At 47.9% G+C, this 22,141-nt stretch overlaps 1 protein-coding gene across 1 annotated transcript; it reads right to left on the bottom strand.

Moving 5' to 3' along the window:
- Nucleotides 1–10,446: 10,446 nt before the first annotated feature.
- LOC137815695 (uncharacterized) lies at nt 10,447–11,472 on the bottom strand. Its single transcript, XM_068618808.1, has one exon. The coding sequence runs from the start codon at nt 11,470–11,472 to the stop codon at nt 10,447–10,449; it is 1,026 nt and encodes a 341-aa protein (XP_068474909.1).
- Nucleotides 11,473–22,141: the final 10,669 nt, after the last annotated feature.

The raw sequence follows: 22,141 nt of genomic DNA, 5'->3' as shown, positions 1-22,141 counted from the left end.
CACTTAACAAATTCTCTAACTGCTTTTGAAAATAAATCTGTTCATTTTATTTTCAATCTGTTCATTTTATAACAGCTTTAACTGTTTTTCAAAATTCTGTTATAAGCTGGCTTTCTATAAAATGCAAACTTGTTTCTGAGTTTAATAACGATTCAAACAGTTCATACATTTGCAAAAACAAGTTTTGACAGCAGAGAGTTAAGTGTTTTCAAAGGATTAGCATTTGTTCTTCAAAGATTTCAAAAATCAAAAAGTGCTTGTTCTTGGTTTGGTTCCAAAAGCTTGGTGTGAGGTGCAGCTATTGTTCTAGCAATCTTGCCTACTGGCTTAAGGCAAATTTGTGTATCCTCAATCAAGTGTAGTCGTTTCACATCTCTTTCTTGTAATAGTTTGGTTTAACACTCTTATTGATAGGTGTTCTTGAAGAGTGGGTGTGTGTGTATGCTGAAATAGGTTTTTTCAGCAAGAGTACCTAAGTTCTTGTAGGTTTCAAGAACAGTGGGAATTGTACTTGGTTGTACTGTGTGTTAGTGATTTCCACCTGTTGTTGGTGAAGACTGGATGTAGCTCAGGTTGAGTGAACCAGTATAATTGCTTGTGTTCATTCTCTCTCACTCTCTGCAATTTCGTTTCTGCATAATTGATAAAACAGCAAAGAAATAAATCTGTTCAATTGAAAATAAATCTGTTCTTTCTGGGCACTGTGCATACTGCTCTTGATTTCTGAAAAAGGTGTTTGAATCTGATAAGAACATATATAATCTGCTAAAAACCATTGGAACAGATTGACTATGATAGGCTGCTCAAGAAACTGTCAATGCTATTAATTGAACCTTAAACAATTGCTTAAAGTTGAAGCTTGCTGTTCTGTGATTCATTGTTCTTAATTTCTGGAAAATTTCTTGACATCAAGAAGAACACTCATAGTCTGTTAAAAGCCACTGGAACAGCTTGTTTGCAAAGGTCACTCAATTAACTAGCATGCTATCAATTGAACCTTAATCACTTGCTTGAAATTGAAGCTTGTTGTTTTTGTGTTTCACTGTTTTTCAAATCTGATATCTGTGTGTGTGCTGCTGGAAACTCTCACTGCATAATCTTGTGATTAACCTTGCTGAATTAAAAGCGTTTCAAACAAAAACAGTGCTGAAATAAATCTGTTCATTTTCACATAAATCGATTTATTTTCTGTAACACTGTGTTAAACACTGTTTCTGCGAGAAAGTTTTAAAAGGTCAATTCACCCCCCCTCTTGAACTTTGGCACTATTAAACCCAACAGAATTTCCCCTTCCATCCTTTGAACGAATTCTGGAAGAGCGTAAGGATGATGCGCCCGGCGATGCCAGAAAAGCTCATCCAAAGGCTCTTCCCTTGCTTCTTTACCTCGAAGAAGTGAAGAAAAACGTCCACAGAGGAGGGAACACCTAGATAGCCGCAGAGAATTTGGAACCCCCTCACGAAAGCCCAACTGTTGGGATGGAGTTGGGCGGGAGCAGTGTTTATCTCTGTCAGTAGCTCTTTTCCGAAGGGAGTGAGGGGCAGACGCAGGCCCACCCTCTTGAGCACCATTTGATAGAGGAAGAAGAAAGGACATCCCCCAGTATCCCGTGAGTCCGCACAAACGAGCATCCCAGGTCGCACCCGGCTTACCAGGACTTGGGAGTCGTGATTTTTGTGGAAAGCATTGAAGTTATAGAGAGCAGGGTCCCCCTGTGAGCCTCCACGTCCTCAACAGAGTTCAGGAGGGAACATTCGTCCAGAAGTTCGTCGGGGGCCCAGTCATATTCGCCTTTATAATAAGACTTAGGGAGCGGGGGAGGCGCGGTGGTCTTAGTTTTCGCCATCAATGCCAATGCTGAAGATCAAAAGAGAAAGAAAGGGTTCAGAGAAAAGGGGTTGGGGAGAAGAAAAGGGAAAATGGAAGAACCCTAGGAGCGCCCTACCCACAAGAGAACGAAGGGAATCGAGAGGAACAAAGGAACATACAAACAATATCCAGAGAAATGCGGTAATACGGACAGTCCCAGGCAGTTCATACAGTAAGGAGAATCATCAAGGAGGGAAAAACCGTACCTTTGGGGGCTGAAGGGCGTGGAGAGCGGAAACGCGAACGAACAGGGGTCGCAAGAGAAGGGATTTAGAGAAGATGAACAGTGACAGAGGGCAGAGAAAGTGGATGTAACAGTAGTGGCAAGCGCGGGGTTCGGTAACTTAAACGTTACGAGAAGCGCGAGGGGCAACAAAGGATAACCGTGTGATGACGCCATGTGTTGCAAGATTAAGCGCTCAAGGGGAGCGCAAGAGGTTCTTGAAGACGACCGCACGATGAACCACGTGTCACGCGATTAAGCGCAACTTCAAAAGACATCATTAAGAATACCTCTGGTTCAGAAAGTGTCACGTCAGTTATTCGAAAAAATTGTTGAGTCAGCAGAGAATGCCACGTCATCAAGAGGGCACGTGGATGGCGGGGGCAAGGCTTTAGTCTTTGCGCTGAAGACAAGTCTTCGGCTTAAGACTGGGGGGCTTGTGTACCGTCCCGTATCCGGGCGTTGACTAAGCCAAGGTCAAAGTCAACGGCTGAAGAGTCAAAGTCAACGCAAGGCGTCGCCTAGGTGGAGAGACGCCAAATGCCAGCATCGCCAAGGCAAGGCGTCGCCTAGGTGAAGGCGTCGCCTAGGCGAAGGCGTCGCCCAGGTGAGGGCGTCGCCAGATCAAACAGTGTAAAAACAAGGCAATCACGGTGTGGTTCCCCGATACCCATGGGTAGGAAAGACCATGGAGGGAGCGATGTCGTGGGAAAGCCTCAAGTCCCGATATCTCGGGAAAGTGATAAAGAGAAGGAAAAGGTGGCTTCAAGGCCATAGTGATAGTACCAGTGAAGGGCAGCCTGACTCGTGAAGTACCCCTGCCGCCCCAGAGACGCCTTCGGGACAGATACGACCCAAGAGGAAGGTCACGCCCAGGGTAATCGGGTGCAGGGTGCGAGAGGAAGGCAGATACGCTCTCAGAGTAAGTGGCTAGATACTTGGGGGCATGAGTTGGCACCCAAAAAGCCACCCCTAGCGCAGTAGCACTCCCAAGCAGGAGGACTCACACGTAGAAACGTCCCCAGATGGGTAGAAACGCCCCCAGATGGGGTCACGGCGTCGTGAGGCCCTCCACGTGTACAACAGCCATGCCAGAATGGTAACACCCTTCAGTTAGGTGCCAGGTAATTAAAAGTCATTCATCCCTTTCGAGCATTCAGGTACTATAATGGCTCCCGAGCGTTTCAAACATCTTAAATGCGCTATGTTTTCTAATTAAGCGCTTTAATGAGTGCGTTACGTTTGTGATTAAAAGCGCTTTAAGGCGCTTTAAATGCTTGGGTAGTTTAAATAGCGCAGAGAATGTTGGAACGAGGGTTGGAACTTTCGGCAAATTGACCAGAGAACTCTCTAGTTGCTTGCTCGTGCTTCAAGGTTACGTACAAGTGACTGGGGAATATTTTGCCTGAAGGAGAGAACACACACATATACACAGTTATTTTACCACCTTCAGAGTGCCACATGCGGTGCTCAGACACGTAGGTGGACAGTTTTTGGTGTTTCTTGCTGGCTGACTTGAGCGTCGGAGTGCACACGGCCGCTAGGGCGCCTCTCTGTCCTTTTTTTTGCAGGTATCCACAGGCTACCAGTGGGAAGGTGTCCCTAGCTGACGGTTGAGGTCGCGCACGAAGACGTCCCAGTCAACCGGACGGAACAAAATCTATGTTGATGACATCATCTTTGGTGCTACACGAGATAGCTTGTGTGAAGAATTTGTGGCAGTTATGAAAGGTGAGTTTGAAATGTCTATGATGGGGGAACTTGTTAGAATATATGGCCTTAAACGAGAGGAGGGGTGAATTGTTTAAGAGGGATTTTCGCAAACTTTGAAGGTATAATGAAAATCAATGCTGAATTACAGAGAAAAGAATCAAGGAAACAAATACCCAAAACTGTTTTAAGATGATATTAGAAAAACAATCGGTTGTTTTGTCGAAACAATCGGTTGTTTTTATCAGCAGTTAATAAAAACAGCTTAAAACAAATATATGTGAAATAAGGGAAATAGATAAGCACACAAGCAATTTATACTGGTTCACTCTTACACCAAGAGCTACATCCAGTCCCTAGAAACCACTGGGTATTCCACTATGCAATCAAAACCAGATTACAAACACCACACACCAAAGTAGTGACCTTGAACCCCTCAAGAAACACACTACCTTTGGCAAACCACACCAACAATGTTGATCTTGAACACCTCAAGAACACACAACATTCCTTGGCAACACAACTACAGAAATACAGTAATCAAGAAGGGAATAGAATACACCTGGGTATTACAAAGCTTAAAGTTCGGAATTACAACCCAATCCTATTCCACACACTTTAGAATGATCCAAAGCTCTTTCAAATCTTGGAAAAACTGTTTTGATAAAGTCTTTCTGTTACTCCAAGATTAGGAGCGTAAAACCACCTTTATATAGACCCACCAAGTGGTCAAAAGCATTTAATAAAGGAGCCAAGTTAGTTAGGATCATATTTAAAACATATTAAAACCGCTTAAAAGAATTCTATTAAGGTTTGCAGGAAAACAATCGTTGTTTTGTCGAAACAATCGATTGTTTTGGTTTGACAGCAAAGTCAACCAAGTTTTTCAAAAACAGCTAAGGTAAAACAACCTGTTGTTTTGAAAAACAACCTGTTCGAATTTTTGACAGCTTTTTAGAAAACACATCTTTTCAAAATGTTAAAGATTCAAATGTACTTGGATAAACTTAAGGAGTGAATTAACAAGTTTCAAACAACTAGACAACACACACACAAGGTCTTCAAGCTTTCCTCTTGGATTTGGAGACATCAAAGCATCTTGTTCAACATAACTTTTTTTCTTTCTTGGATTGCAGGTCAAGCAAACAAAGGATGGAATCTTTCTATGCCAATCAAAGTATTGCAAAGAAATTCTCAAGAAGTTTGAAATGGAAAGTTGCAAGGAAGCAAACACACCTATGCCATTAAGTTGTTATATGGATGCAGATGCTGCTGGAAAAGGGGTAGATCAAACAAAATATAGAGGTTTGATTGGCTCATTGCTCTACCTCACAGCAAGTAGACCGGATATAATGTTTGTGGTATGTCTTTGTGCAAGATATCAAGCAAATCCAAAGGAATCCCACTTCAAAGCTGCAAAGAGGATTATGAAATATCTCAAAGGAACAACAAATGTTGGTCTATGGTATCCTTCTCACTCTCCTATACATTTAATTGGCTATTCAGATTCTGATTTTACAGGGTGTAAGCTAGACAGAAAAGGCACAAGTGGAACTTGCCACCTTCTTGGTTCAAGTCTCATTTCATGGCATAGTAAGAAGCAAGCTTGTGTGGCTCTCTCTACTGCAGAAGTTGAATACAATGTTGTTAGAAGCTGCTGTGAACAAATTCTCTGGCTTAAACAGCAACTTGCAGATTTTGGATTTAAGATTAGCAAGGTTCCTTTGATGTGTGACAACACAAGTGCCATAAATCTTACCAAAAATCAGATTCAGCACTCAAGAACTAAGCACATTGAGATTCGCCATCATTTCATAAGGGATCATTTGAACAATGGAGACTGTGAAGTGATGTTCATTGAGACAAAACTGCAACTGGCTGATATTTTCACAAAACCACTACCAAAAGAAAGGTTCTTCTTTTGATAAATGAGTTACGCATTCTTGACTCTCAAAATCTTTCCTAAACTGGTATATAACTGTTACAGTCTATTTGTGAAGACAAATAGGGGGAGAATTGATTGGTTCTTGTGTGTCTTTCTCTGGAAAATTGTTTTAAACTGCTGGAAACTCTGAAATCAAAGCTGTTTTTGCTTCTGCTGACAGAAACAACCGATTGATTCGTGCAAACAATCGATTATTTGTCTAATATTGCTTTGTAAATGTGAAAAACTAACCTACTGCGGTAAGATACACTAGATTGTATATATACTATTTTTTGCAGGGAATGCTTCAGATTCAATCAAAGTTCAACACAAACAACCAGGGATTTGTCTTCATCAAATAGGGGGAAATTGTTGAATCAAGTGTGTTCAAAGCATTGAAGAATCCTTATCCTTGTGTTTGATGGAAGGATGAAGTTGCTTGAAGTTGCTGATGTGCTTTAGAGTAGGATCTGGGGTAGCTTATCTTTGTAATCCACTCTTTGTTGAATCTAAAGCTTGTGTGTTTTCAAATCTTTTAAGTTTAAAGTTTTTTTTAAACTAAGTGAAAAACAACTTGTTGTTTTGTTGAAACAACCGATTTTTTTATACTTAGGTGTTTTTGAAAAAGTTTGAAAACTGTTTTGGATGGTTAACTTGCTGTCAAACCAAAACAACCGATTGATTCGCTCTTTCAACCGATTGTTTGTTGGAAATCCTAACATAAACAGTTTTGTTAGTTAAGTGATATTTAAATGATTTTATAACTGAATACGCTCCTGCTTTTAATGCTTTGACCAAGATTTGTAAGCTATAAATAGTTTATTAATGTTTTATAACAAACAACAAGAAAGAAAAACATATTTGAGTTTTTCAAAGAGCTTTTCAAATATTTGAGTTTTCACTTTGAGCTTTGATTATTCAAGAAAGAAGTGGAATAGGATTACTTTGTATTGATTTCAGTTGATTCTGTATCAGTGTAATTCGTTCTAAGAACTTTGTACATTCTGGTGTTGTAAAGCCAAGAAGGGTTGTGTTCTCTTGAGGTTGTCAAGATCAACATTTTTGGTGTGTGTGTGTTGAGCCAAAGGAAGTGTGTTTCTTGAGGGGATCAAGGTCACTTCTTTGGTGGTGTGTGTATGTAATCTGGTTTTAATTACCTAGTGGATTCCCCAGTTGTTTCTGGGAAACTGGATGTAGCTTTTGGTTTAAGAGTGAACCAGTATAAACTGTTTGTGCATCTCTCTCTTCCTTAAACTCTTTAAATTCAGTTGTTGTTATTTTTACTGGTATAAACAACCGATTGTTTCTACGAAACAACTGATTGTTTTTCTGGTGCTTTACTGTTTTGAGCTTTGTTTCTTGGCAAACTGAATTCCTAATCTGGTTTCTTACAAAGAATTTCATTCTAGACTAAAAAGTTTGTGAAAACCCTCTTTAAATAATTCACCCCCCTTGATGAGAATCAAAAAGATGTTATCAATAGAAGAAATGGACAAGGGCCAAAGCATTTAAAGTTCTTCTTATTAGTCTTTGCAAAAGATGAGGCCCAAGCCCAAAGCCCAAGCCCAAGAAGCCCAAGTCCAAACCATGAGGGGCAAGGCCAAGCATTAAATAAAAGAGCATCATTTGAATGACTCTTGTAGGAGGTGTGGATATTAAATAAATAGGTGTGAATGTATTAGAGAGAGTCACATTGTCCATGTGACTTAGTAGGGGGTGTAGGTGTAGTTTTTAGGAGGTGTCATAGTAGAAAAAGGTCACACCTCCCATGTGACTTGTTTTTGGTGGGAATTTCAAATGAGTTTTATTTGAATTTTCCCACCTATTTTCCAGTACCCTCACACTATAAATAGAGGTGTGGGCTCTTGTAAAATTCAGATTTGAAATTGGAATTAGAGAAACTCTACTCAAATTAAGAGAGAATTGTGTGAGAACTTGTTTTCTCCTCTACCTTGTCTTATCTTGGGTGCCTTGGCTCTCTCAAGTGGCAGCATTTGCTCACTTATCTTGGATCCTTCATACTCCAAGTGGCGTGATCACTAGTCAAGCTCTTCAACTCCATAAGTTCTTCTCTCCTTCATCTTGCATTTCATTTTCCATGCTTTACGAAATTTTAAACATGTCTTAAGCTTCTTTCTATTCGGTGTTGTGCTTCCTTTCCACTTTATGTTCGGTTCATTTCTGTTCTAGCTTGTTTGTTCGGTTCAATTCTATATTTGAAGCATTCTATTCGATTCTTTTGCTTTTAAACACATTTTAATCGGTTCAATTGGCAATAGATGGATCTTCCATGTGAGTTTGGTGCAAGTTTTGGTGAGTTCTTGAAACATAGAACATTGATCCAATTCTATTAAAAGTGCCTATTCTTTCTCCAACTCAAGTTGATTCCATAAAATGTCAAAGAATCATCTCTACTTTGCTAGTGGAATCATATCATGATGTCAACAGCTCAACTGATTTTAACTCTTGTTTTACTGCTTCAAGGATGCTTCTGCTGTTTACTTTTGATTTCTGCTTTGCTTAGCTTGTTTTCTTTCTCGAACTATAGGTAGCACGCGCTTTCCCTTCTTACCTTTCTAACGAAGCCAAATGTGCCTACCCTTCGCTTGCTCTTAATCTTCTTGACTTATATGAATCTCTTAACTTAATCTTCGCTCAACCTTCGTGGCACCGAGGCGCCTACCGCTGATGGTGCTACTGGCCTCGACATCGCTTAAAGACGAAGAAGGACTTATCTTCCCTGGCCTCGACATCGCTCAGAGGCGAAGGAGGACTTATCTTGGCCGAAGCCTACTTACTCATACTTGGTGCCCACACTCGAGGAGAGACCTTCCGAGAGCAAGGTCGTTTCGTCCTCAGTGTGTTTAGACACTTGGGACAAAGTTGCGCTTGGTGCCCACGCCCAAGGAGAGGCCTGCTAGAAGCAGTGTCGTATCGTCCCCGGTGTGTTTAAACACTAAGGCAACTAGACCTTATCTCTTCGCACTTGGTGCCCACGCACGAGGAGTGGCCTGCTAGGAAAACAATGTCGTTTCGTCCTCGGTGTGTCTAAAACACCAAGGCGGTCAATGTACTTGGTGCCCACGCCCGAGGAGAGGCCTACTGAAAGCAGTGTCGTTTCGTCCCCGGTGTGTCTAAACACCAATATGACCAGGGACTTGGTGTTTACGCCCAAGGAGAAGGTTTCCCGAAGGATGGCGTTTCTTCTATCTGGCATGTATCTGCACCAAGTCGTCTGGCTCCCCACTGCTCCGAACTTCCTTTCTGCCTGATGCCCACGCTCGAAGGAGGCGCCCCCCGCCACTTCCTTGCGAGGTGTCTAAACATCAAGGCAACCGGGGTTAGTCGTTCTCACCTGGGGAGGAGGCGTCCCGAAGCAATCCGTTAACTCCTGCCCAGGGAAAAGACGCCCGAATTTTAACTAGGTTATGCTTACCTTTCGCACTCGACGCCCACGCCCGAAGAGTGCGCCCCCCGCCACTCCCTTCGGGGTGTCTAAACATCCGAGGCGGTTTGCGCGCTTGGTGTCCATGCCCAAAGGAGATATCTGCGTCCCTCCTGCTGAGGTGTCTAAACACCATGGTGGTGGGTTCGTTTCTTACTGAACCACGTCATTTCCTTTTAGCGTTTCTTTACATTGTAATGAGGAAAACTTAAGACAATGTATACTCAAATTGATTTTTACTTGGGTGACCTCAATAAAAAACCCCGAAAGGGAAAAGGAGTGTCCCCTTAAACTGTATACTACATAGAGTTTTTAACTGAAATAAAACTTCAAGTTTGTCGCATTCCAAGTACGCGGGATGGGGCCTCTCTCCAGAGTCTCAAGCTTGTACGACCCGTTTCCCCGAGCCTCGGTTACCCTGAAGGGCCCGGTCCATTTAGGAGACAGCTTGTTTTCCAACTCATATGGATGAGCCTTCCGCATGACCAAGTTAGCCACTTGGAACTACCGCGGCTTTACCTTGGAGTTGTACTGATGCTCTACTCTTCTCTTCACGGCCTCAGCCTTTATTCTCTCTTCTTCCCTAGCTTCGTCCAACAGATCTAGATTCACCCTCCTCTCCTCGTTGGACTCCTCAGCCACGAAGCTTTGGAAGCGCGGTGAGCTCTCGTGAATTTCTACTGGGATCATGGCATCCGACCCGTACACTAGACTGAACGACGTCACCATGGTGGAAGTCTGGGGCGTGGTGTGATAAGCCTATCCTATCCTCGGCACCTCCTCCGCCCAAGCTCCTTCGGCTTTCTCGAGCCTCCTCTTCAACCCCCTCAACAAAATTTTGTTGGCGGACTCCACCTATCTGTTTTTCTGGGGGTGTTCGACAGATGCGAACACTTGCTTGATGCCTACCTCTGAGCATAGCTTGCCCAGCTGCTGGCTGGCGAACTAAGTACCATTATCTGAGACAAGTCGCCTCGGTACACCGAAGCGACACACAATATTCTTCCAGACAAAGTGTTGTACCTTGTGTGCGGTGATCTACGCCACCGGCTCTGCTTCTATCCACTTTGTGAAGTACTCAATAGCAACTATCAAGTACTTCATCTACCTTATTGCTAACGGGAAGGGCCCCAGAATGTCAATTCCCCACGTGTGGAAAGGCCATGGGCTGTAAATTGACCTAAGCTCTTCTGGTGGCGCCTTGTGCCAGTCGGCATGCAATTGGCACTGCTTGCACCGCTGGACGTACCTTACACAGTCTTCCCTCACCGTCGGCTAGTAGAAGCCTGCACAGACCACCTTGGAGGCCAAAGACCTTCCCCCTACGTGGCTTCCACAAATCCCTTCATGGAGCTCAGACATTACCCTTGTGCACTCATCTCCGCTCACGCATGTTAAGATCAGGTGCGTGAACCCGTGTCTGAATAGTGCCCCATCCACGAGAGTATACCTCGCAGAATTTCTCTTTATCTTCTTGCCTTCTTCGGGCTCTGCTGGGAGGATCCCATCCGCGATGTAGCGCCTATAGGGCGTCATCCACATGTCCCCTTCTTCCAGAACACACACCTGCAAGGGGTTATCTTCTTTTGGCGAGGCCAGGTAAACACTTATGCTGGGGGGCCTCGCCGTGTCCTGAATCAAGGACCAATGACTCCTCGGCCTTCGTTTGAATATGCTGATCTGGAGGACATCCACCCTGTTATCCGCCACAAACGTTCGTGGCGTCTTGAGGGTCTCCTGGATGACCGAACTCTGCCTTCCCCCCTTGCCTGAGCTGGCCAACTTGGCGAGCAGGTCAGCTCGGGCATTCTGCTCTCTCGGGACGTGGACCCACTCGAACACCCCTTTCAGCACTTGGACATATCTCAAATATGCCGCCATTTGTGGATCTTTGGCTTGGTACTCCTCGGTCACCTGCCCCGTGACCAACTGTGAATCACTCTTCGCCAGCAGGCTCCGCGCACCCATATCCTTGGCTAAGAGCATCCCAACTATTAGGGCCTCGTATTCTGCTTGGTTATTGCTTGCTTTGAACGCAAACCTCAGGGCCTGTTCTATCAGCAAACCGTTTGGCCCCTCCAGGACCACGCCAGTTCCACTCCCTTGCTGATTGGAAGACCCATCCACCGAGAGCACCCACTGGGAGCCCATCTCTTCCTCTTGTTGTGTGCTTCCTGGCGAGAGCTCCGCCAAGAAGTCCACGTACTGGATATCAAACTCAGATAGCTCCACTGCCCAGCGGACCATCCTCCCTGCGACATCTGGCTTTTGCAACACCTTCTGGATGGGGAGGTCTGTCATTACTACCACTGTAAAGCTTTGGAAGTAGTGACGGAGCCTCCTGGCCGAGAACAACACCGCCAAAGCCGCCTTCACTAAAGATTGATACCTCGCCTCCGGCCCCTGCAAGACCTTACTTACAAAGTATATAGGTTTCTGGGTCTGGTCCTGCTCCTGAATCAGCACAGCACTGATCGCCCATTCGGTCACCGCAGAGTACAACCGAAGGGCCACGCCTGTCTGTGGCTTACAGGGCACAGGAGGAGCCGCCAGATACTCCTTGAGCTTGAGGAATGCCACCTCGCACTCCTCGGTCCATACGAACCTACTGTTTCTTTTTAAGCACTGGAAGTAAGGATGCCCCTTGTGATGGATTTCCTATGAGCTCTTCTTGGATGTTGGTTGAAGATGGTGTGGAAGCTTAATGGAAGAGATGAACAAGGTCCTCCTAAGAGGTGTGGTGACCTTGAAGGTGCATGAAGAGTGTGGAAATGGGGAGGTTCGGCCAGCCCCTTTGAAGGAGGTGAAATGAAGATTAAAACCTAGAAGCTAGGCAAGGAGTAATGTATGGCACTAAATTGGCAGCATAACAATACTCTATTCAATCTTGCAAATACATGAGCCAAGCCCTCTTATTTATAGTGTTTAGAGGGCTGGAAATTCAAAAGAAAGTGGAGGGAAATTCAAATGAGAAGCATTTGAATTTGGAGCCAATTCCTAGTCACAAGGAAAGTGTGACTTGGTTTCTTTTTTTTGGCACCTCCTAAATCTACACCTACACCTTCTTTTTATGTCACATGGAAGGTGTGGCTTAGCTTTATACATTTGCACCTCTTATATTTATATCTACACCTCCCTTTATGTTCTACTAAAAATACTCAAAAGTAATTACAAAAGAAATACATCCAATGATGCTTAGTTGGCCCATATCTTCTATTTGTTGGGCTTGAGCTGAAGCTTGAACTTGTATTTGGGCTTGGGCTTGGGCTTTTTTCTATCATGGGCTTGGGCCTCTTCCATCACCTTGTCTCCTCCAACTTATACGAATTTGGACAAAGCGGTCATCCGCCCCGTCAACTGTTGCACCTCTTTCACCGAGGCGGGACTCCTCATTACCAGAATCGTCGCACACTTGTCAGGGTTCGCCTCTATTCCCCGCTCGGTGAGTAAAAAACCTAAAAATTACCCGCCTCGACCCTGAAGACGCACTTCTCAAGGTTCAGCTTGAGGCGGTACTTGGCTATTGTGGCGAACAGCTCTTCCAGATCAGTTGTGTACCGCCTCTCTCATGAGAGGTCACCACCATGTCGTCTACGTAGGCCTGCACATTCCTACCCAGCATAGGTGCAAGGATCCTGTCCATCAATCTTTGGTAGGTGGCGCCTGCATTCTTCAACCGAACGACATGACCTTATAGCAGTAACAACATGTCTCGATCATGAATTTCGTTTTACACTCATCAAGGGGATGCATCTTGATCTGGTTGTACCCCGAGAATGCATTCAAAAAGCTCAGCATCTTACAGCCTGAGGCGTTGTGATATGATTCCAATAACAAGATATAGATGTCTCATAGACATGTTATGGAGTCAACTTGAGTTGGAATATGAATATGCACTTTTTTAGCGCCTAAAGTGAAGGATGAAGGGTCATCTACTAGAATGTTCTAAAACTAATATCTAAAGATGTTTATGTACCGTCCCTTATCCTGGCGTTGACTAAGTCAAGGTCAAAGTCAACGCCAGGAGTCAAAGTCAACACAAGGCGTTGCCTAGATGAAGAGACGCCAAGTGCCAGCGTCGTCAAGAAGAAGCATCGCCAAAGCAAAGCGTCGCCTAGGTGAAGGCGTCGCCCAACCAGGGCGTCGCCAGATAAAACATTACTAAAGCAAGGCAATCACAGTGTGGTTCCCCGATACCCATGGGTAGGAAAGACCATGGAGGGAGCGACGCCGTGGGACAGCCTCAGGTCCCGATGATCCGGGGTAGTGATAAAGAGAATAGAAAGGTGGCTTCAAGGCCATAATGACAGCACCAGTGTAGGGCAGCCTGACTCGTGAAGTACCCCTGCCGCCCCAGAGACGCCTTTGGGACAGATACGACTCAAGAGGAGGGTCACGCCCAGGGCCGCCGGGTGCAGGGTACGAGAGGAAGGCAGATACGCTCTCAAAGTGAGTGACTAGATGATTGGGGCGTGAGTTGGCACCCAAAAAGTCACCCCTTGCGCAGTAGCACTCCCAGGCAGGAGGACTCAACATAGAACGTCCCCAGATGGGTAGAAACGCCCCCCAGATGGGGTCATGGCGTCGTGAGGCCTCCACGTGTACGACAGCCAGGTCAGAATAGAAACACCCTTTAGTCAGGTACCAGTTAATTAAAGTCATTCAATACAGTTTCTGTTTCGAGCGTTTCAGGTACTATAAAGGCTCCCAAGCGTTTCAACGTCTTAAATGCGCTACAATTTCTAATTAGACGCCTTAATTAAGTGCGTTACGTTTTATATTAAAAGCGCTTTAAGGCGCTTTAAATGCTTGGGTAGATTAAATAGCGCTAGGAATGTTGGGAATGAGGTTCGAAGTTTTGGCAAATTTTCCCAGAATACACTCCAGTTGCTTGCTCGAAGTCGTAGGGCTACGCACAAGGGACTGGAAAAGAGGTTCTTTGCCAGAGCGAGAATATACACACAATACACAGTTCTTTTTACCACCTTCGGAGTGCCATACGCGGTGCTCAAATACGGAGGTGCACAGTTTTGGTGTTTCTTGCTGGCTGACTTGAGTGTCGGAGTGCAAACGGCCGCTAGGGCGCCCCTTTGTCCTCTTTTTTGCAGGAATCCACAGGTAACCAGTGGGAAGGAGTCCCTAGCTGACGATTGAGGTCGCACGAAGACGTCCAGTCACCGGACGGAACATTTGCGCCCACCATGGGGCCGATATAAAACATCAGTCCCATCATAAGTTCGAGAAGATCTACCAAGTTAGAGTAACGTTGGAAGAGGTTGGAGTGACAATGGCCCCACCAGACGAGGTACAGCACGCGCAGCCCAGCAGAACTATCCATGCAACAGGTCCTGGAGATAATGAGGGGGCTGCAGCAGGATATGGCGGAGTCGAAGATGGAACAGGAACGCATGCAGGCAGATCTCGAAGCCTCGCATGAGAGGAATGAAGAGCTCCGCCGCGTAAATGAGGAGTTGCGCCGGGGTCTGAGAAATGATCGGGGGCAACGTGGACATGACGAGATGGAGAACCATTCCCCACCAAGGGAGTTTTCGATCCCTTCTCGCAGGAGATCCTGGATGCAGTGATCCCGAACACGTTCGCGGGCCCAAGGTGATCTTCACGGGATGGAGGACCCTGAGACGCACTTGCTGCATTTCACACAGATGGTCCTGGTAGGCGGTTCTGACGCTGCCAAGTGCAAGCTCTTTATGAGTACCTTGACTGGGATGGCTATGGACTGGTTCATCAGCCTCCCGGACGGTCATATCACATCTTTCCGCCAATTGTCACGATTGTTCAGGGAACAATACTTAGCAAACAAGGCCCGCGCCGGTCTCCTACGATTTGTTTGATGTGAAGCAGTATCAAGGGGAGACCCTGAAGGAATACATCAATCGCTTCGGGCCCAGGTCGTGAAGGTTGGTACGACAGAGGAGCCTATGATCGTGTACGCGTTTGTGAAAGGCGTATGCCCTGGTCCTTTTGGAGAATCCATCATTCGCAACCGCCCTAGGACTTTCGCTGAGCTACGGCATCGGGCGGTAGAACATATTGCTTCTAAAGGGAGGTGTGCGTGAAGCCACCAGCGTCGTACCCTCACGCCCGAGGGGACCGGCGCGAGCTCAACCCGTCAGGGTCAATGAGACCACGACGGGAAGAAAGAAGCTAGATGCGAGACGCCCCTACGAGGCCAGAAGCCCCAACCCGAGGTCCAGCGGAGGCGATCGCCCGGCCAGAGAAAGAGCGGATCGGCGAGGTACAATTTGTGGTGGAGCTGAAGGACCTGATCGTCGTGCCTAATATAGCTGAGCGGCTGAGGCGACCGGCGAAACTGACAAGGCGTTAGGGCCTCGCAAAGACTCTTGGTGTGAGTTCCACGAGCCTTTCGGGCACCATTGATAATGTCTGTCGTTGGGTTACCAGCTAGATGAGCTGGTGAGAACTGGGTTTTTGAAGGATTATGTCGCGGAGCCCACACGACCGCCACCTTGCCGCAGCGGAAGAACCAGCACACGAGACGCCAGTTCTCGGCGAGGTTCATACCATAGCTGGAGGTTTTTCCGGCGGGGACCCACCGCTCCCAACGAAAGAAATACGCGAGGGGGGTCAACTCGATTGAAGAAAGGATCTTGGGTGAGCCGTGGGAGTCGGACCTCGTATTCACGAGAGGGGACTCCGAGACGTGGTGCCGCACGACAATGACCCCGTTGTCATTTCGGTAGTCACAGCGGGAAGAAGGTGCACCGAGTTCTTGTCGACCAGGGAAGTTCGGCGGACGTCATGTTCTTGTCGACATTTAATAAGTTACGTTGTCTCCGACCTGTTGAGGCCCTACAGGGGTGCTGTATGGGTTTGCGATAACCAGGTGGAAGTCCGAGGTTACCTGAGTTGAGACTACGTTCACGATGGAGAGGGCTCGCGTACCGAAAGCATCCGGTACCTGGTCTGAACGCCAATCCGCTGCATATTTTGCTGGGCAGGCCGGCATTAAACCGTTTGAACGCGGTGTCCTCACACGCCACATGAAGATGAAGCTGCCGGACCTCATGGCAAGGTGATAGTCATCAAGTCAGACCAGGAGGAGGCAAGGAAATGCTATGAAACAGCCTGAAACGAAGAGAGCGTGTTCATGGTATATGACGTCCGTCGAGCCGGACACGACGATGATTGAGGCGACGCCCGCTGGTCGACGCTAATGAGGCCATACCGGCGAGGGCGACGCCCGAAGCAGATGCACCCATGGAGGAAGGCCTGACGAGCGGCGCCCAGAAGAGCGGTGCCGTCGAGGATATAGCAGGAACAGCCAGCGGCTAATGCCGTAGAAAGGGAGAATGGCGGCAGACATTCAGTTAGGAAGTTTGCTGAGCCGGAAGAACAGGAAGGGGTGGCAGAAGTGATTTCGCGCCACTGGATGCCTTCGCATGGTCCGCTTCGGATATGCCCGGTATCGACCCTGATTTCCTGTGTCACCACCCAACATGGACGCCACGGTCCGCCCGTGCGCAGAGAAGGAGAAAGTTCATGAGGGCGACAGCAAGTGGTGAAGGACGAACGCAGAGCTGTTGAACGGGTGGCAGAAGTGATTCGGCACCCTGGATGCCTTCGCATGGTCCCTCGGATTGCCCGGTATCGACCCTGATTTCCTGTGTCACCACCTCAGCATGGACACCACGGTCCGCCTCGTGCGCCAGAGAAGGAGAATGTTCAATGAGGAGCGACAGCAGGTGGTGAAGGACGAAACGCAGAAGTTGTTGAGGGCTGGCCACATCAGGGAGATTCAATACCCTGAGTGGCTTGCCAATGTCGTCTTGGTGAAAAAGGTGAATGGAAAGTGGAGGATGTGCGTGGACTTCACAGACTTGAATAAGGCGTGCCCAAAGGACTCGTACCCGCTGCCCAGCATCGACGCCTTGGTGGACAGTGCGTCCGGCAGCAAGGTGCTGAGTTTCCTGGACGCCCTTCTCAGGGTACAACCAGATCAAGATGCACCCGAGAGATGAGAACAAAACTGCATTCATGACTGAGACCTGCAGTTACTGCTATAAGGTGATGCCTTTTGGGCTGAAAAATGCGGGCGCCACATACCAAAGGTTAATGGACAAGGTCCTGGCGCCCATGCTCGGGAGGAATGTGTACGCCTATGTAGACGACATGGTGGTGGCGTCGCAGGATAGGGCGCAGCACATGGCGGATCTAGAGGAGTTGTTCGTCACAATATCCAAGTACCGCCTCAAGTTAAACCCTGAGAAGTGTGTTTTCGGGGTAGAGGCCGGTAAGTTCTTGGGTTTTATGTAATGCGCAGCGATTATCGCCATGCGAAGCCCGACGTCGGTAAAGGAAGTGCAAACAGCTGACAGGGCGGATGGCGCTTTCAAGGTTTGTTTCCGCCGGGGGAGAGAAGGGGCATCCATATTTCCAGTGCCAAGAGAAACAGTCCCTTTGCATGGACTGACGAATGCGAAGCGGCTTTCATTAAGTTAAAAGGAGTACCTGGCGACGCCACCGGTCCTCTGCAAACCGGTAACAGGCGTGCCCCTCCGGTTATATTTTACTGTAACGGAGCGGGCTATCAGCTCTGTGTTAGTCCAGGAGCAGGACCAGAGTCAAAAGCCCATCTATTTTGTAAGCAAGGCATTACAAGGAGCTGAGACGAGATACAAGCGCTGGAGAAGGCAGCGCTAGCGGTAGTGTTTTCTGCCAGGAGGCTCCGTCATTACTTCCACAGCTTCACGGTGGTGGTGATGACAAACCTCCCTATACAGAAGGTGCTGCAGAAGCCTGACGTGGCGGGAAGAATGGTGCGCTGGGCGGTGGAACTGTCAGAATCGACATCCAGTATGAGCCTAGAGATCCATCAAGGCAGTATACACAGATTTTATAGCGGAACTTTCGCCCGAGGTGAGCAAGAGTGGAAGTGGGCTCGCAGTGGCTGTCTCGGTTGATGGCTCTTCCAACCAACAAGGGAGCGGTGCGGAATAGTCTTGGAGGGACCCAACGGCATACTGATTGAGCAAGCTCTGCGTTTCGCCTTTAAGGCAAGTAACAATCAGGCAGTATGAAGCCCTGATAGCAGGAATGCTCCTGGCCAAGGAGATGGGCGCGCAGAACCTCCTGGTGAAAAGCGACTCCCAGCTGATTACGGGGCAGGTGTCGGGTGAGTTCCAGGCGAAGGACCCACAGATGGCGGCTATCTGAAATACGTCCAGTTGTTGAAGGGAGCATTCAACGCTCTTGAGCTGATACATGTCCCAAGGGAGCAGAATGCCAGAGCTGACCTGCTTGCAAAGCTGGCCAGCTCAGGCAAGGGGGGTAGACAGAGGACAGTGATCCAAGAGACTCTCAAAGCTCCGCGTAGATTCGTGGAAGACAACAGGGTGGATGTCCTCCAGATTTACAACAAGGGGAAGGCCGAGGAGTCATTGCTCTTTGACCCAAGATACGCAGAGGGTGCCCCGCATCAGCACGTACGCGGATGTGCCCGAGGGAGAGCAAATGCAGGTATGTGTTTAACCGAGGGAGACACCTGGATGACGCCCTACAAGCGATACCTGGCGGATGGGGCTCTCCCAGTGGAGCCTGAAGAGGGTAAAAGGTCAAAAGAAATGCCGCAAGATATACTTGGTGGATGGGTGTGTTCAGGCACGGTTTCACTCACCCTATCCTAACGTGCGTAAGTGGCGACGAGTGCACCAGGATAATGGCGGAGCTACACGAAGGCATCTGCGGGAGCCACGTAGGGGGAAGGTCCCTAGCCTCCAAGGTAATACGCGCAGGTTTCTTCTGGCCAACAGTAAAAGAGGACTGCACGCGACACGCCCAGCTGCAGGCAATGCCAAAAGCACGCCGACTGGCACAAGGCGCCGCCAGAAGAATTGCGATCCATATACAGCCCGTGGCCTTTCCATACATGGGGAATCGACATCCTGGGCCCGTTCCCACTGGCAATCAGGCAGATGAAGTATTTGATCGTCGCCATCGAATACTTCACCAAGTGGATAGAGGCAGAGCCCGTAGCACAGATCACTGCGCACAAGGTACACATTTTGTGTGGAAGAACATTGTGTGCCGCTTTGGCGTACCTAGGCGCTTGATATCCGATAACGGGACCCAGTTTGCCAGTCAGCAGTTGAGAAATCTGTGTGCTGAGGTAGGAATCAAACAAGTGTTCGCATCGGTTGAACACCCCCAGACCAACGGGCAAGTGGAGTCAGCAAACAGAGTTCTGCTGAGGGGTTAAAAGAGAAGGTTAGAGAAAGCCAAAGGGGCGTGGGCGGAAGAGGTACCAAGGATCGTATGGGCATACCACACCACGCCCCAATCCTCTACCATGGAGACGCCTTTCAGTTTGGTGTACGGGTCGGACGCGATGATTCCGGTAGAAATACATGAAAGCTCACCACGTTTTCAAAACTTTGTGGTGGAGGAATCCAATGAAGAAAGGCGGGTAAACCTGGATCTACTAGACGAGGCCAGGGAAGAAGCCAGAATAAAAGCTGAAGCGATGAAGAGAAGAGTAGAGCGGCAATATAGCTCTAAGGTAAAGCCGCGACAGTTTCAGATCGGCGACCTAGTGATGAGGAAGGCCACCCATACGAGCTGGAGAATAAGCTGTCTCCCAAGTGGACCGGACCCTTCAGAGTTACTGAGGCTAAGGGCAACGGTTCGTACAGCCTAGAGACCTTGGATGGAGGTCCTATCCCGCGCAGTTGGAATGCAGCCAACTTAAAATTTTATTTTAGTTGACTTATGTAAGCAGCCATGTAACAATTTAGTTGAAGGGGACACTCTTTTTCCCTCTCGGGGGTTTTTTAATGAGGTCACCCGAATAAAAGAAAAAACAAGTTTGAGAAAAAGTCGTGCCTTGGTTTTCAGCCTTTATTTTCTCCGTTTGAAGTATGTGAGGCGTCGCCAAGAAGGCGTCGCCTAGGTGAAGCGTCGCCAAAGAAAGGCGTCGCCTAGGTGAAGGCGTCGCCAAGAGAAGGCGTCGCCAGAGAGAAGGCGTCCCAAGAAGAAGGTGTCGCCTGTACAGGCGTCGTTGAGGAAATCAAGAAGGAAAAGCGCACAATATGCGAAACGTATGCAAAGTAAAGCGGCGTTGCAAAAAATCAAGTATGGTATAGAAAAGTTGATGTTACAAGCAATGTTCGATACAATGGGCGTAAGCGTTAGGGCAAATATTACAACTCATGCAAAACACAAACGAGCCACTTCTTCAGTGGCCATCGGAGTCAGCACTGGAGGAAGACGAAGCCCTGATCCCAGCCCGCAGAGCTCGGTAAGTCGTGTCCTCCTTCTTGGTTTATTTTCGAACCTGCACCAAGGGAGATAAATGTGTCAGAGACACCATGAAGCAAGACATGCACAGATAGAAAGCAATAAAGGCCGAAGTTTCTAGGGCAGTGACTCATACATATGTACTTTTCGAGAGTTCCAGCGTTGAACTCCAAGCTGATCAAGTGGCGGAGTCAAAACTTCCCGCCTCAGCAAGAATCCGGCAAGCTATTTGTCATTGGAGCCAGCTTCTTGAAGGGTTTGGTTTTGAGGGCCCTCGCCTCTCTCACCCAGTACAGTGGAAAACCATCCAGGCGTGGGAACGAGGTCAGTGCAGCAGATCTTGAAGAACCGGCCTTTCCCCCGGTGAATGAGTTTTGGAAGGGTGTAGGAGAACTTCCCAGGAACGTTGCTGAGAGTTACCCAGAGGTTGTGCCTTTGCCTCTTCACCTCAAAGAAGTGAAGAAAGAGGTCAACCGAGGGCGCACAACCCAGAAACCCGAAGAGGATGTCAAAGGCTTTGACAAAGGCCCAGCTGTTGGGGTATAACTGGGCCGGAGCGCATTGATCTCCGTCAGCAGTTCCTTCTCGAACCGGGAGAAGGGCAGGCGCACGCCGATGGTCTTGAAAACCACCTGGTAAAAGTAGAAGAAGGGGACCCCTTCGTTGGCCCGATCGTCTCCACATACTGGCTCCCCTAGAGTGCAAGGGAGCACAGCAATGTCGTCATCATGCCTCCTCGCGAAGGCCGGTGATCATAGGAACATGAATCCCCTTTGTGTTCCCTTATGGCCCTGGTGGCGAGTAAGCATGAGCATTCGTCAAGAAGCTCACTCGAAGCCCAAGGGTACAGGTCCTTGGGATTGACCCTGGGAGGTAGCATGAGAGGACATTCTTTAACAAGATTAGGGATTGTCGAAGGCGTATGGCCCGCCGGTAGTCAAGCGATGGTGGGAGCGAACGCTGGAAGACCCTTCGCGAGAGGAGAAGGGTGCAAGAAGAAAGGGTGCAAGAAGAGAGAGAGTGTAAGTAGGTTACGAAGAGTGCAGAAATGATGAGAACAGTTTCAGAGTTTGAAGAGTTAAATAAAGCGGTTAGAGCGCCAAACGACGCAAGTAGAAGTATTGGTTAGAGCATTGAACGACGCGAATGGATGCACCGCACGATCGAGCCACGTGGCAGAAGATGGAAGGTGGCCCTGGCATCCCTGGTTAAACTCAGAACACGTCGTATCGACAGAATGCCCAGTGGTACGATGCGCCGTCGAAAGTGGGTCAGGGGCACAGTAGGAGTCAGGATCAAGTCGAATGACTGAACGTCCCATCAGCCATACAAGAGCGCCACGTGGATCAAGTCGAATGACTGAACGTCCCATCAGCCATACAAGAACGCCACGTGGATGGCACGGCAGAAACCTTGAGCTCTTCGCTGTCCCCAGGCGTCGACCAAGGCCAAGGTCAAAGTCAATGTCAAGGTAAAGACGACGCCCAAGGCGACGCCAGCATGAGACGCCGAGGCGTCGCCTGGAAGGACGCAAAGGGCGACGCCAGCGTGAGACGTCGTAAGCGTCGCCAACCAAAATATCAGCGGGGTTTACCTCCCCGATACCCACAGGTAGGAAAGACTGTGGAGGGAGACGAAGTCGAAGAGGGCAAAGTTAGTTACTGGCGTCGCCTCCCCGATACCCACAGGTAGGAAA

Source organism: Phaseolus vulgaris, chromosome 1, assembly GCF_000499845.2.
Source record: "Phaseolus vulgaris cultivar G19833 chromosome 1, P. vulgaris v2.0, whole genome shotgun sequence".
In the NCBI taxonomy this organism is placed as follows: domain Eukaryota; kingdom Viridiplantae; phylum Streptophyta; class Magnoliopsida; order Fabales; family Fabaceae; genus Phaseolus; species Phaseolus vulgaris.
This window is presented reverse-complemented; position numbering and strand designations above follow the sequence as displayed.